General features: G+C 39.9%; 1 protein-coding gene across 1 annotated transcript; it reads left to right on the top strand.

Moving 5' to 3' along the window:
- Window positions 1-879: 879 nt before the first annotated feature.
- cyp2ad6 (cytochrome P450, family 2, subfamily AD, polypeptide 6) lies at window positions 880-14,746 on the top strand. Its single transcript, XM_079639501.1, has 18 exons — window positions 880-1,109; window positions 1,358-1,520; window positions 1,815-1,964; window positions 2,435-2,595; window positions 2,803-2,979; window positions 3,113-3,254; window positions 3,364-3,548; window positions 3,628-3,769; window positions 3,923-4,083; window positions 5,629-5,886; window positions 6,235-6,397; window positions 10,715-10,867; window positions 11,004-11,164; window positions 11,744-11,920; window positions 12,012-12,153; window positions 12,232-12,419; window positions 12,579-12,720; window positions 13,311-14,746. The coding sequence occupies exons 1-18, from the start codon at window positions 915-917 to the stop codon at window positions 13,484-13,486; spliced, it is 3,036 nt and encodes a 1,011-aa protein (XP_079495627.1). The 5' UTR covers window positions 880-914; the 3' UTR covers window positions 13,487-14,746.
- The last annotated feature ends 210 nt before the right edge of the window (window positions 14,747-14,956 follow it).

Here is a 14,956-nt window from a genome sequence, read left to right as displayed (position 1 = left end):
GGGGCCCCAGACCCATCGAGGCCTCTTCCTCTTGAACCCTGAAACATTTTGAGTGTACATAGCAGAGACAACCTCTCTTTTAGATTCAGTGAGTGTGCTTGTTTATTCAGGTCGGATAAATGTCCCTCTCTACAGTGTGCAGGAGGTCCACGTTCTTTTTTTCTCATTTTAATGGGTGTTTAGTTTGTTCAACCAACTGAATTTAACATTCATTTTATGCAATGTTAAAAAAGTGTGATAAGTAAAGTTTATATTTAAAAACCTCTTAAATTTTGAAAACGGAGCAGCACATATAGGCTGTACATCTCACAACGTTTCTGCAGAGAACAAGAGGGAAAGAGCAAAACAAGGGTGTCTTATTACCTCTCCCAACCCTCTCGACCACTTAATCATTCAGAAACAAAGGCTCCAGATGCAAGTACTCAAGAGCATTCATATGGTACATTACACAAATTATGTTTTTGTTGTCATTTTATGTACATAAACTGCTATTATGAATCAAGAATCATTCTGTCCAACTAAAACACTTTGACACTAACGATTGCACAGATGTTCATATCTTCTGTCAGCATGCATGTGTGGCTTATCTCTGCAGTCTGTAGTTCAACTGTATTATTTAGTCATTATTCATGACTTGTTCCTGGTAAAGATTCTTTTGGAATGTATAGTTCATACAGAGGTTGGATTGGGGGTGTGTTATTGTTGGAAACTGTAGTATAAACATAGGCATTCATTACATAACATAGTTACATAATGGCTTCCAAACTTTTCTTATGCCCCCTTGCTGCTGACTGAGACCCACATTAACTCTTTTTTTTTCCCCCAGATAAAAAGTGCATGTGACCTCTCTCTCACACACACCCTTTTACAACAGTCAGGCTGAAATAAGTTTACTTCAGAAGAGTTTGCTGTCCATGGACTCAGCCATGATTTTATACTCCTTATACGAGAGTCTGGATTTTAAAAGCTGCTTGTTTTTGATTTGTTTACTGCTGCTGCTTATAGATATGATCAGAAATAAAAAACCAGCAAATTTTCCACCAGGACCCTGGCCACTACCCATCCTAGGAAATGTCTTCACTGATGTTAACTATAAAACTGTGGACCAGGTGAGGCACTCTTGGATTAAGACACTGAAATAATCGAATAACATTTAGATTTAATAATGTAATAATAAATGTAGGCTAATATATATATATATATATATATATATATATATATATATATATATATATATATATATATATAGTTAAACTATATTTAACTATAATATTTTTTTAAATCAAGTAAATGATTGCCATCATCTTTGTATTTTCACATGTGCTACTTGTTTATAGTAATCCAATTACTTTTCCAGCTGATTGAGAAGTATGGGAACATCTTCAGCCTCAGAAATGGAAATGATAAAATAGTGTATGTGTCTGGGTTTAAAATAGTTAAGGAGGTTTTGATCACTCAAGGGGAAAACTTCATCGACCGCCCTATTTCACCTTTATTTGACACACTTTATAAAGGCAGAGGTAGGTGTATGCATCAGCTATATATATAGGCCTATACTTAGTTATCTTATCTAACAATAACATGTTTTTTTTTTAAAGAAAGGAAGCACAAAGTGCCTGTTTATAATACATCTACAGTATATATGGAATCAAAGTAGCAAGATGGATGATTATTGTCATTCAGTTATACAATTTTTATTGCAGATTAGCAAAGTGTTTCAATACAAACGATATTTTGTTCGAAAAGGAGCATGTAAACCAGGCCTAAACACAATTTCCCTCTATTGTCTTTGACGCCGACTTTGACTGAGAAAGGGATCTCCTTTAACAATGGCTATTCATGGAGGAAGCAACAGCAGTTTGCCATGAGTCACCTGAAAAACTTTGGAGAGGGAAGGAAGACTCTAGAAGAACATATTCAACGAGAGTGCAACTTCCTGTGTGGAGCCTTTACAGAAGAGCAGGGTAAGTACCCATATCTTAAATATAAAGGTAATTTAATGGCATCCATGGCTTCATGAAGAACATTTAACATCCATGGAACTTTTCCATTGCACAAAAGATGGAAAAAGATTCTTTAGACTATTACCTGTTTTTTTTTTTACGCTAAGAAATACATGGTTCTTCTAATAACTGTTCATCTAAAGGTTCTTTGGGGAATCCTAAATGGTTCTACTATGGCATCACTGTAAAAACCCCTTCTGGAACCTTTTTTTTTAATTTGTAGAATAACAGTTTTCAGGGCAATTAGCATTGCACTGACATGCATTTCATTTATTAAGAACAAAAATGAGCTCAGGTGAGATGGGCCTTTCAAACCATGGGCCTTGCATGCATATGAAAGCGAAATTTTACAGAAGTTTTCTGTAGTGTCTTATCCCAAAATATTCAATAAATATATATAATTCTATCAATGTCTTTACTCTGACACACAGGCTGCCCTTTTGACCCCCTGGTTAAAATAAACAATGCAGTGGCCAATGTTATCGGTAACCTGGTGTTCGGCCATCGATACGAGTATGATGATGTTGATTTCCAGAAGCGTCTACAAATGAGTGCAGAGTCAGTGTTTCTTACAGGATCTGTGTGGAACCAGGTAGAGTCTGTTGAAAATACACCTATCTATAAAAAATACAACATTTTGATACTGTATGCATTTAAAAGAGCACTTAAAGCATATTAAAACACTCATATTTAGGGAAATATTTTGTTGAAATATAGGGGTACAAAACATCAAAGCTTAAAATACAAGATCACAATGGAAATTACTCCTCATTTCCTCAAGATGTCATGTTTTTTTTAGCTGTATGATGCCTTCCCGGGGATAATGAAGTGGTTGCCAGGACCTCATCAGACAATAATCTCAAACTATCAGGAGTTATCAAACTTCCTGAAAGAAAAGGTCGAGCAACACAGACCAGACTGGGACAGCGACAATCCTAGAGATTATATTGATACCTACCTGACAGAAACTGAGAAGGTAAAAACATGGCAAGATAAAATATGAGTTCTGCAGCAATCATGGGTGATGTACCCAAGTATGTTCTTGAATCAATGTCATTACTAAGCAAATTACTGCTTATTCATGTTCTTGTGCTTCATTTGTGCCATAGAGGAAGAATGACACCGAGGCAGGGTTTAATATTGGCAGTCTGGTGTGGAGCATGGTGGACTTGTTTGAGGGTGGAACTGAAACAACAACCAACACACTCCGATGGGCTCTGCTTTTCCTGATCAAGTACCCTGACATTCAAAGTACAATAATATAATATTCAATGAACAGTAAAAATGGACAGAAACAGCCTTGCTACTTAATGTGCATTGTTATTTCTCAACAATGTTCTTATAATGTTTCCTTAACTAGAGAAGGTCAGAGCAGAGATCGAGCAGGTGATTGGCTCCCGTCCACCTACTATGTCCGATAAGGCGAACATGCCTTACACCAACGCTTTCATTCATGAGGTTCTCAGGAAAGCAAATCTCGTGCCTCTTAATTTGGCGAGAATTGCGAGAAAGGACACAACTCTTGGTGGCTACTTCATACCAAAGGTAAAAGCAGATAATTGTGTTATTTTTAATGTTTAAATATTTATATACTATATATTTAGCCTTGCTGTGCTGAATTAAGGGGACCGTGGTGATCACGAATCTGACATCAGTGCTGTATGACAAACATGAATGGGAAACACCGGACATCTTTAAACCTGGACACTTTCTAGACTCCGAGGGCCAGTTCTGCAGAAGAAATGCCTTTTTCGCCTTCTCAGCAGGTACGGTTCATCTATTGCTTATTTCCGCTGTATCTTAGTCAAGCGCAACTGTCTGTTAAAACATATTTTTGGACTGCAAAAAAAGACTGTAACAAGTGTAATTCAGCCAAGTAACCCTGATGCATTAGTTCAAACTGTGATAAACATTGACAGGCAAAAGGCAGTGTCCAGGAGAGTACCTAGCACACATGGAGCTCTTCATCTTCCTCACTATCCTCCTCCAGACCTTCAGTTTCAGCCCTCCTTCTGGTGAGGAGCCCAGTCTGGAGAGCCAGGTGGGCTTCACACAAGCACCTCTACCATACAAGCTCTGCGCTCACACCAAATGAAGGAGTGGGGATGGAGTGTACGCAGTATGGCAACTTATCTGCAAGAAATATCACCCACAGCTTCCTTTTATTTATGGTTACACTCTGGGACTTTTACATGTATAAACTAATGAATGTACAAGGCCATTTAAAGTATATGACACCAATTATATTCATAAACGCAAGATGTGCTCCGCCTCCGGCCTTAAAAACTTACCTCCAGTCTACACATGGAAAGAATTGGTTCTGACTGAAAACAGCCACATTTGTTAAAATCTTTACGCATTATTAATTTCCCTCCTAGCAACTCTTGTTATGTATAAATTTTAAATCAACATGAACATGTGCTTGCCATCCTTCTTATGCATGTCATTTTAAAATTATAAAAAAAAAGAATTATATATATACCGATATATATAATACTTTTATTCAATAAGGATGCATTAAATTGATTATAAGTGACAATAAAGGCATTTAAAATGGTGCAGAAAAATCAATAAATGCTGTTCTTTATTTGAATTTTGAAATTGAGAAAATGTCACTGTTTACAAAAAATATTAAGGAGCAGAAAGTTATAATACATTAATATTGTTATAATATACACAATGTTATAATTATAAAAAAAATGTACACACACACACACACACACACACACACACACACACACACACACACACACACACACACACACGTTTCCTGACTCATTATAATTTTATTAATTATTATATTTAGCTTATCCTGACTACCTGTTTTGAAGAAATGAGGCGGTGTGTATCTTTGTGATTTTGCTACACTTTTATCTTCTTCTCAAGCCTAGACATTTAACCTTTGCCTGAGTGACCATTAGTGTACTTTATTGATTGATTTACAAGCAATAAAACATTAATTCAATCTATGGAAAGTGCTGAGTCATTTGGCTTATCAGGTTCTCGTCCCTCAGTCAAATAAGCCAAGGTTTCTGAAAACGAGTAAAGCGGTACACTATCAATTCACCTTTATACATTATGAGTATCAGTAAAATAAAGTGCAATAAACATGAGCTCCTAAATTTACTGTCAAAACCTTCATGTGTTTTACACTGATAACTTGTGTGCCCACTTTACACTGAATAAACAAAAAGAGCAAATATAGCACTGATGAATGTGTGGGTGTGGGGAGGACTCAATCTTTAGCACTATGGCAAAAGTCAACCTTGGTTAAAAATGAACCTGCAAGGCACTCCTAGTCAAGTCTCACTCATGCTGCAGATAATAACTCAATCTGATGAAGACCTCTCATTAAAATGTATGAACATATAGCCGCCGAACATATATATATAGTCAAATGTATACATTTGACATTCACACATCTCTCGCACAAGATAATAACTCAATCTGAGGAAGACTTCTCATTAAAATGTATGAACATATAGCCGAACATATATATACACATTTGACATGTCTCGCACAACAGGTCTGGTCTAATCCATCAAGATCTTGTGTAACTCTGAGTCCGCTCTTTGTTCAAAACATTACAGCTATTGAGCCAAATGTGAGGGGAGTGTCGGACTGAACAGATGGACAGAGACCGCCTGTTCAACGTATTCTGCTGACCTCACATTTTCCTTCTTTGCCTGTCATGGCGTTAACTGCAATTCTCGAGTATCTTGATTTTAAGGGACTATTGCTCTTCGTAGTGGCTTTTCTTTTGGTGGCAGACTACCTGAAGAACAGAAACCCACCGAATTACCCACCAAGCCCTTTCTCTCTTCCACTCCTAGGAAACATCTTCAACGTTGACTCCAAAGATCCACATATATATCTGACAAAGGTGAGCAGATTCACTTCTGGATTGACAGCACAGGAAAAAGTGTTTATTATATTTGGAAAAGCATAACAAATTGTTTACTGATGGCCAGATTATTTAATATTGGATATCATGTTTACTGATAGATATAAGCAATAATTCATATTTGATCAGAAAATATAAAAATTAACCCATGCAAATTAAATAAATGGATTTATAAAAAAGGTGTAATTCTATAATCCCATAACACTGATTATTAATATGGTTCATGTCTTCTAGCCCATGCTTGTAATTTGCTGAAAAATAACTTTTATGAACCAAATGATTTGATTTCACATGCAACAAGCTTCTGAAACATTGTTTTCCTTCCAGCTAGGCCATGTCTACAACAATATCTTCAGCCTGCGATTAGGAAGAGACAAAGTGGTCTTCATTACTGGTTATAAAATGGTGAAGGAGGCCCTGGTGACTCAAGCTGAAAACTTTGTGGACCGGCCCTTCAGTCCAGTGCTAAACCGAATCTATTCGGGCAGTGGTAGGTTATAATGCTTGTGACCTATCACAAGAGTTCAGGAAAAAGCATTGTTGATTGTTATATTGGACAACTCTTGTTGTTGTCTTGTTGTTGTTGTCAAGACAGACGGATAATTGTTCAATCCCACTATAAAAACAATTGACATTCCTTAAAATTGTGAAACCCAAAAAGTTACATAATTTGGAACTTTGTAGTAAATTTTCCCCCTAAATTGTAGGATTGCCTGCATTCTTTCAGCTTAACCACTCAACCCTGTTACTAATAAAAATATAAAAGCTTTATTAAAAGTAAATAAAAGCTTTGCAATAACTAAAACCCGACATATGGTAGCTAGCTCCTAAATTTGCACCGCTGTAACCCATTCTAGTGTAATTATTTAGTTTAATTTGATAATTTTGCCTATTTGAGCGCAGACAGTGCAAGAAGCGATAAAACGCCGAATATCGCGCTCCCGAGTGGGCCACCAGAATCTAGATCGAATAGAGGCAATCGTGCCTCTAACACCGGGGTGAGCGAACAACTTAGAAGAGTGCCCCCATTGAATTACGGCGAGTCGCGCGGAAGGCGGAACGTACAAACGGTCTCTGGGGCAAAGACGGGGAGTAACGGAGTGCGAAAGCGCGCGCTTAACGAGCCGTTCAATTCCCCAGACCGCGGCTGCCACCACCATGCCCTGAGGGAGGATCTCCTCCTTGGTGGGAGCAACCTCTGGGGAAGCGAACTGCCTAGAAAGAGCGTCGGGTTTAAGGTTCTTAGAACCAGGTCGGTAGGATATGGAGAAATCGAAACGTGCGAAGAAAAGTGCCCAACGAGCCTGACGTGCGTTAAGTCTCTTAGCAGAACGAATGTACTCCAAATTTCTATGATCCGTCCAGACTATAAACGGAACAGAAGCACCCTCTAACCAGTGTCGCCATTCACCTGAGGGCCAACCGGATGGCTAATAACTCGCGATTGACAACGTCATAGTTGCGCTCAGCGGGTGACAAGCGGTGAGAAAAAAAGGCGCAGGGATGGACCTTCTCATCAGCAGATGAGCGTTGGGAGAGGATAGCTCCCACGCCCACCTCTGAAGCGTCGACCTCGACGATGAATTGCCTGTTAGTGTCTGGAGTCATTAGAATAGGAGCGGATGAGAAAAAAGATTTTAGACGATCAAAGGCAGTTTGTGCCGAATCGGACCAAGAAAATCGCGTCTTGGCTGATGTGAGGGCAGAGAGAGGAGCGGCGATTTGACTAAAATTACGGATAAACCGACGATAAAAATTGGCGAACCCCAGGAAACGTTGTAGAGCGACGCGCGAGTCGGGCAGAGGCCATTCCGTAACGGCACGAACCTTGGTGGGATCCATACTGATGCCCTCAGCGGAAATTACGGAACCAAGGAACGTGACGGAATCAGCATGAAAAGTACACTTCTCCGGCGAACATGCTGAGTGTGTACCTGGAGAGAGGGGGAGAAAATCAAGATATCATCAAGATAAACAAAAACGAAAATGTTTAACATGTCCCTGAGGACGTCGTTAACTAACGCTTGAAAAACGGCCGGAGCGTTGACCAGCCCGAAAGGAAGAACGCGATATTCGAAGTGACCTAAGGGGGTATTGAACGCGGTCTTCCACTCGTGCCCCTCCTTTATCCGGACTAGATGGTAAGCATTACGGAGATCTAGCTTTGTGAAGATCTTAGCTCCCTGCAGGATTTCAAAGGCAGATGACATGAGAGGCAAGGGGTAACGGTTCTTGACTGTGATGTCATTCAAACCTCGGTAATCGATGCAGGGGCGTAATGAACCATCCTTCTTTTTAACAAAAAAGAAACCAGCGCTGGCAGGAGAGGAGGAGGGAACTATAGTACCAGCATCTAAAGAATCAGAGAGATACTTCTCAAGTGCCTCGCGTTCCGGCGTAGAGAGAGAGTACAAACGCCCGCGAGGAGGAGTGGTACCCGGCAAGAGATCGATACCACAATCATAAGATCGATGGGGAGGAAGAGAAGCGGCCCGGGAACGACTGAAGACCGCCCGCAGATCATGGTACTCCTCCGGAACGCCAGACAAATCACCGGGCTCCTCCTGAAACACAGGGACAGAAGACACAGCAGGAAGGGCAGACACTAAACATTTCACATGACAAGGCAAATTCCAAGAGACGATGGAACTGTTGGACCAATTCATTTGTGGATTATGTTCGACTAACCAGGGATGTCCTAACACAACAGGAGTATAGGGAGAATGAAAAAATAAAAAAATAAATAGTCTCTCGATGGTTACCGGAGACGGTGAGACTCACCGGAACCGTGGCACAGCGAACCCTGGCGAGAGGGCTGCCGTCAAGAGCAAAAACCGGGGTAGAGTTCTCTAGATCAATGAGAGGAATGCCCTGTTCACGGGCCCAGGCCTCATCCACAAAACTTCCCTCAGCCCCAGAGTCAATCAATGCCCGGCAGGAGACAGCGGAGCCCGGCCAACGAAGGTGAACAGGGAAAGTAGTGCGGGTGCGTGGCGGAGGGACTAAAGTTGAAGCGCTCACCAGTAACCCTCTCTCTACTGGTGAGCTCTGGCTTTTACCGGACAGGTAGAAAGGAAGTGAGAAGACGAACCACAGTACATACAGAGGCGTCCAGTAATCCGGCGCTGACGTTCCGCTGCGGAGATCCTTAACCCGCCCAGCTGCATCGGCTCCGCCTCTGGGTTGGTGGAGGACGGAGATGGAGAGACAGGTGCGAAAGGCAGAGATCCTTCAAGGCGGCGGGCTCGGCGGCGAAGTTCGAAACGCTTCTCCACGCGGATAGCCATGTCGATGAGTGGGTCGAGGTTGAACGGGGTCTCGCGGGCTAAGATCTCGTCCTTGATGTCGGCATTAAGACCCTCGAGAAAGCGAGCCACCAGCGCGGGCTCGTTCCAGTCACAGGAGGTAGCAAGAGTGCGAAACTCAATGGAAAAGTCGGCTGTAGACCTCTTCCCTTGGCGGAGAGTTGAGAGGAGGCGAGACGCTTCAGCCCCGTGCGCGGAGCGATCGAAAACTCTTAACATTTCCTCCTTGAAGAGCCCATAACGGTCTAAACAGTCGGCGTCGGAGCTCCATACGGCAGTACCCCACTCCCGTGCCCGGCCAGTAAGGAGGGAGACCACAAAGGCGATGCGGGAGCGATCCTGCTTGTATGTCGAGGGCTGAAGAGAAAACACAACCTCGCATTGCGTTAGGAATGAACGACATTCAGACGGTTCACCTGCATAGCAAGGAGGATTGTTCACTCTTGGTTCTGGAGCGTCGATATTCTTGTGAGAAGGCGCTCCAGCGCGAAAGTGGTGAAACTGCTGGGTCAAGTCGGTCATCTGAGCAGCGAGAACCTCCATGGCATGACGGGCGGAGGCCAAATCATCCTCATGACGGCCCAGCATGGCTCCCTGCATCTCGAGGGCGGTCTGGAGAGCATCATCCTTCGCTGGGTCCATGTTGGCCAGATTATTCTGTCACAGTTCAGAAGGAGAGAGAGGACCCAAACGCAAAGGCAGATAATGTCTCTTTAATAAACTCAGATAATCCACAAAAGGAAACACAGGCTGCCAACACGGCGATAACTTCAACAGAAACTTTCTTCAAATGTAAACGAGGAGGCTGGCGCACCGCCAGTAGAGGGGAAGCCCGGCGTGTACAGAGAGCGGGTCCAGGTGGCCGGTGGGCGCAACAGGTCTCAGCAAACTCACGTCAGCAGGAGGCTGTGTAGAGAAGGTTAGCGAAAACTTCACCAGACAACGACACGTTCCAGACAGGACACGACAGGACAGCAGGTAAGCAATCAGAAACGTATGACATGAATTAATAATCTGGCGGAGAACAAAGGGAAGAGGGAGACCAGAAATAGCGCGTCTCATCAGGGGAGAAGGGCGTACAGGTGGAGAGAGAAGAGAGAGATGAGCAGAGGATATAAGAAGCAGCTGGGAGTAATAACGAGAGGGTAATGAGTAGAAGTGTGAATGCAAGTAGAAACAAACCACGAGAGGGAGACAGAGAGATAGGGAAGGAAAACCCGGTTCATGACAATTTACTTTTGATGTTATTCAATGTTTATTTATATAATTAAAATAAGTATTTTAAACAGTTTCTAAATGTGTCCCAAAGCTTGGTAACAGGGTAGGGAAAAAAATGCTCATACAGTCTATAACAAACTAAAACTAAACAATATTTAGACCGATCCCCCAGGGTTGACAATCAAAATTTTCAGAATTTTACATTCCTACTTTAACTAAAAGTTTAGACCTTATTTTGTACCCAATGGAATATAATTAAATGCTGATTATCCGCGTCCCTACAGCCGGACTCTTCTTCAGTAATGGCGAGATGTGGAAGAAGCAACGACGTTTTACTATGTCAACGCTGAGGAACTTTGGTTTGGGAAAGAAAACAATGGAGCAGGCCATCTGCGAAGAGAGCCGCGTCCTGCTGGACGAGATGGACAGACAGAAAGGTACACAATACCTAATATGCATGCATACAAATGTAAAGGAATAAAGGAAGGTAGGCTACTTGAATAAAGGAAGGTATTATATGGCGATCTGTTCAAGGTAAATAATGAGAACTCATTTCATTTTTGTTATTCTCAGGAGCTGCCTTTGACCCATCAATCCTGTTCAACAATGCCGTTTCCAATATCATCTGCCAAATGGTGTTCGGTCAGAGATTTGATTATACTGACCACCAGTTCAGGACAATGCTAAAATATATTTCTAAAAGCATTCAATTAGAGGGCACCATTTGGGCGCAGGTAAATTGATTCTTTTTCTTTCTGATGATTGTCCTTTGTGTATGGAAACTTGTTTCTAGCTATTCTGACTTTATTTCTCACAATTCAGAATTTATATCTCACAATTGTGACTTTTTCATGCGAGATATCAATTCTATGGAGGCCCTAAAGGGACATGGTGATGGAAAAAATATGAGACGGTAGGAACAAAACAAAAAAATGCAAAGATTTTTTTTTTCAAAGTTTTGCAAGTTTTCTTTGCAAGAATACAAAAAATTGATAGGGAACAGAGGTTTTGCGACCGAATGCAAAGTTTCTATTGAAAAAGCAAAACTTTCCATGTCCCTTTAGGGACTCAGTAAAATGTTTAATTGCATGTAAAGTCAGATTAAAATAATTCAGAATTGTGAGTTATAAACTCTTTTTTATGATTTATTTTACTACTTTGACTAAAGATTAGAAAAAGGACAAATTTTAGGATAAAGTCTCCAAGAAGACCCTAAAAACCAACATATTTGCCTTTAATAATCTATCCATCCATGCATCTTTAATTGTGGTCATGCAGCACTAGTACAGTAAAACATTTTTTCTTTCTTTCAGCTCTATGAAGCATTTCCAGGCATTATGAAGCACCTTCCAGGCAAGCACAATGACATGTTCAATAACTACAAATTATTATATGCCTTCGTAAGAGAGATTGTTATCAAACACAAGGCCGAACTAGACCCCTCAGAGCCTCGGGACTACATCGACAGCTTCCTTATAGAGATGATGGAGGTAATGACAGGTTCAAATGACAGGATGACTACAAACTTAAATGTAATTAATGAATACAGCAACTTATTTGACTTCTTCCATCACTGACCAGAAGCCACATGAAACCGCAGACGGTTTTGATGAGCAGAACATTGTTCCGTGTGTTCTAGACTTGTTTCTGGCCGGGAGTGAAACCACATCCACCACGTTATGTTGGGGTCTCATATACCTCATCACTTACCCAGAAGTACAAGGTAAAAAAACCCCCAATCTATTCATATAAGTAATACTATACGTACGCAACTGACATTTGAATATGGTGTTATTTGTAGAAAAAGTCCAGGAGGAGATAGAAAGAGTGATTGGGCACTCGCGGGAGCCTAGTATAGCCGATAAGGCCAACATGCCCTTCACTGAAGCTGTCATCCATGAGATTCTGAGATTTGGAGACATTATACCAATGAATGGCTTACGAGTGGCTGATAAAGACACAACCCTTGGAAAGTGGTTCATCCCAAAGGTGAGTGATATTTTATTCAGCTAACATTAAAGTCGTGCATATCTTCTTTTTGAAAACATTATTATATAATTATAACACAGAGTTTATGCTTTGAAATGTCAATTTGATCATTTGTAAAAACACGAAGTCCGACTCTTTCTGATTCATTGTTTCAAACAGGGTACAGCAATTTTACCCATACTGCACTCTGTTCTCTTCGATGAGAATGAATGGGAGACACCCTACAAGTTCAATCCTGGGCACTTTTTAGACAAAGAGGGCAAGTTTGTGAGGCGGGATGCGTTCATGCCCTTTTCTGCAGGTAAAGTGAGAGAAGAAACACACACAGAAAAGGACTTCACTAGGAATCAGTCACAATACTGTTCAAAAGTTTGGGGTCAGAAAGATTTTTTTAAAGGACATTTATTTTGCTAACTTTTTCTTTTTTTTGCAAGGATGCATTAAATTGATCAAAAGTGATAGTAAAGGCATAATGTTACAAAAAGTTTTTCAAATAAATGCTGTTCTTTCTATTCTACTTTCTATTCATCAAACAATTCTAAAAAATAGCACTGAAGGATCATGTGACTGAAGACTGGAGTAATGAAAATTATTTTTTCATCAGTGCCATAACAGGAATAAATTACATTTTAAAATATTCAAATAGAAAACAGGTATTTTATATTCTAATAATATTTTTTACAATGTTACTGTTTTACTGTATTTTGAGCAAATAAATGTAGCCATGGTGAGCATAAGAAACATTTAAAAATATATTTACAAATCTGACAGACACCAAACTTTTGAACAGTAGTGCAAATGAAAGTCAAACCGACAATCTGTGCATTATGAACTTATTTGAATGAATGCTTATTTACATTAACGTCTCCTCACTGTCTCCATCTCTCACAGGAAAGAGGGTCTGTTTGGGGGAGCAGCTTGCTAGAGTGGAACTCTTCTTATTCTTTGTCAGTTTGTTCCGTAAATTTCGATTTTCAGCCGCAGAGGGAGAGAAACTCAACCTCGATGGAGTGACAGGAGTAGCGCGCACCCCGCAGCCCTTCAAGATCCACGCAACGGCACGCTGAACAAATCATATTCACTTTGGGAATACTATAAACAATAATATAAACAATTATATTATACATGTTTCACTTCACATTTAAAATCTTTGAGAAAACAAATCTGGAGGTTATGGCCCTTTGTGCTAACTCGCTTAAATGCAAAAGTTCAGCCGTTCTTGTTTGTTTAAAGGGTGTGAGAGAAAACGGCTTTAGCTCCCATATATGAAACATGCTTAGTAATGCCTACTCTACAAAAACTACTAGAGTAAAGTGTTGGATGAACATTGTCCTAGTTCCAGGTGAAAAAAAAGAGAGAAAAGGTCAAGTTACGAATTACAGAATCATCTACCCGTTGGCACAGATTTCAGATTGTGGGGTGAAGGTGAAGTTCAAGTTTTTAAACAGATAATGCATAGAGAGAGGTGTTAGTCAGCAAATAAGCAAGGTTTTTTTCATGATAATAAATAATCTGAAATCCATAATCTCATGTCACAATATGTTTATGTGCTGAACTGTTTGTGTGCTATTTCCTAGTAGTATAGGCTCTATTTCAGATCATTAAAAACAAGCACTTCAGTGTGTAAACCCTAACGCTCAAAATAATTAATCGGTTTGAGTAGGAAAAACTTAAACTAAACTAATTAGTTCAGTCAAATTAACTTTTATGAGTATTTAGCACTTTCTTTTTCTTTCAAGTTCACAGAACTGATATATTTTAAGTAAACTGAACTGTTGACTGGTTTGAGTTTTATGAAATTATTTCTTTTAATTTAGACGAACTTTAGTTGAGCTGAAACGGCTGGGATGTCTATTTCCCAGCATGCTTTGCCGATGGCACTCGAAAGGGAGAGTAAATGCTAAAATTAAGTGTAATGTGTTTTTTTTTGTGCCAGACTAATGTTAAGTGGGAGAATTAGTAGTAATTAATGTTTTGTTATGCTACTTTAGAAGAATTTCTGTCTATGTTGGTTTTAGGATAGTTACCATCATGGTGACAAGTGGTGCATGCAGCTTGATTTGAGAGCAAAAAATAATAGCTTTTTTATGGTGTGCTCATACAGCATGTGCTTCTGTATAACATACTATTGCTAATATGCATACTGTCTATGCTAATATGTTAGCAGATTAGTTTATTAAAGCTAACTAAGTTTATACTGATAAAAGTGTTCACATTGAAAGTTTTAAGTTTTAAGTTAATTGTATGAATTAGTGTACTCCTACATTTTAATTGTTCTTAACTTGACTTGTTTAAGTTCAAAATAAAAATATGCTAGTTCTGCTTACTTAAACTTTGGATTTCAGAACTTAAAAAATTCGAGGCAATTGATTGCCTTAAATGTTTTGAGTTCTGCCAACTTATTCGGGTTTACAGTATATTATAATATATTTTATTTTCATAATTTCTATTCAAGTTAAATTAGATCTGCAGATTTTTAAGAATTGTCTTTATACTTTTATCACTACAAGTGTCACAGTGGGATTGCAAAAATAATT

Source organism: Phoxinus phoxinus (genome assembly GCF_949152265.1).
Source record: "Phoxinus phoxinus genome assembly, chromosome: 16".
NCBI classification, from domain to species: domain Eukaryota; kingdom Metazoa; phylum Chordata; class Actinopteri; order Cypriniformes; family Leuciscidae; genus Phoxinus; species Phoxinus phoxinus.
The sequence above is the reverse complement of the archived record's forward strand: the minus strand, read 5'-3'. Positions and strand labels throughout refer to the sequence as shown.

Coding starts and splice junctions, on each gene's coding strand:
- cyp2ad6 (XM_079639501.1), top strand. CDS start 915: ATGGACTCAGCCATGATTTTATACTCCTTATACGAGAGTCTGGATTTT. Junction 5,887..6,234: donor CACATATATATCTGACAAAG/GTGAGCAGATTC, acceptor TTTTCCTTCCAG/CTAGGCCATGTCTACAACAA. Junction 6,398..10,714: donor CCGAATCTATTCGGGCAGTG/GTAGGTTATAAT, acceptor GCGTCCCTACAG/CCGGACTCTTCTTCAGTAAT.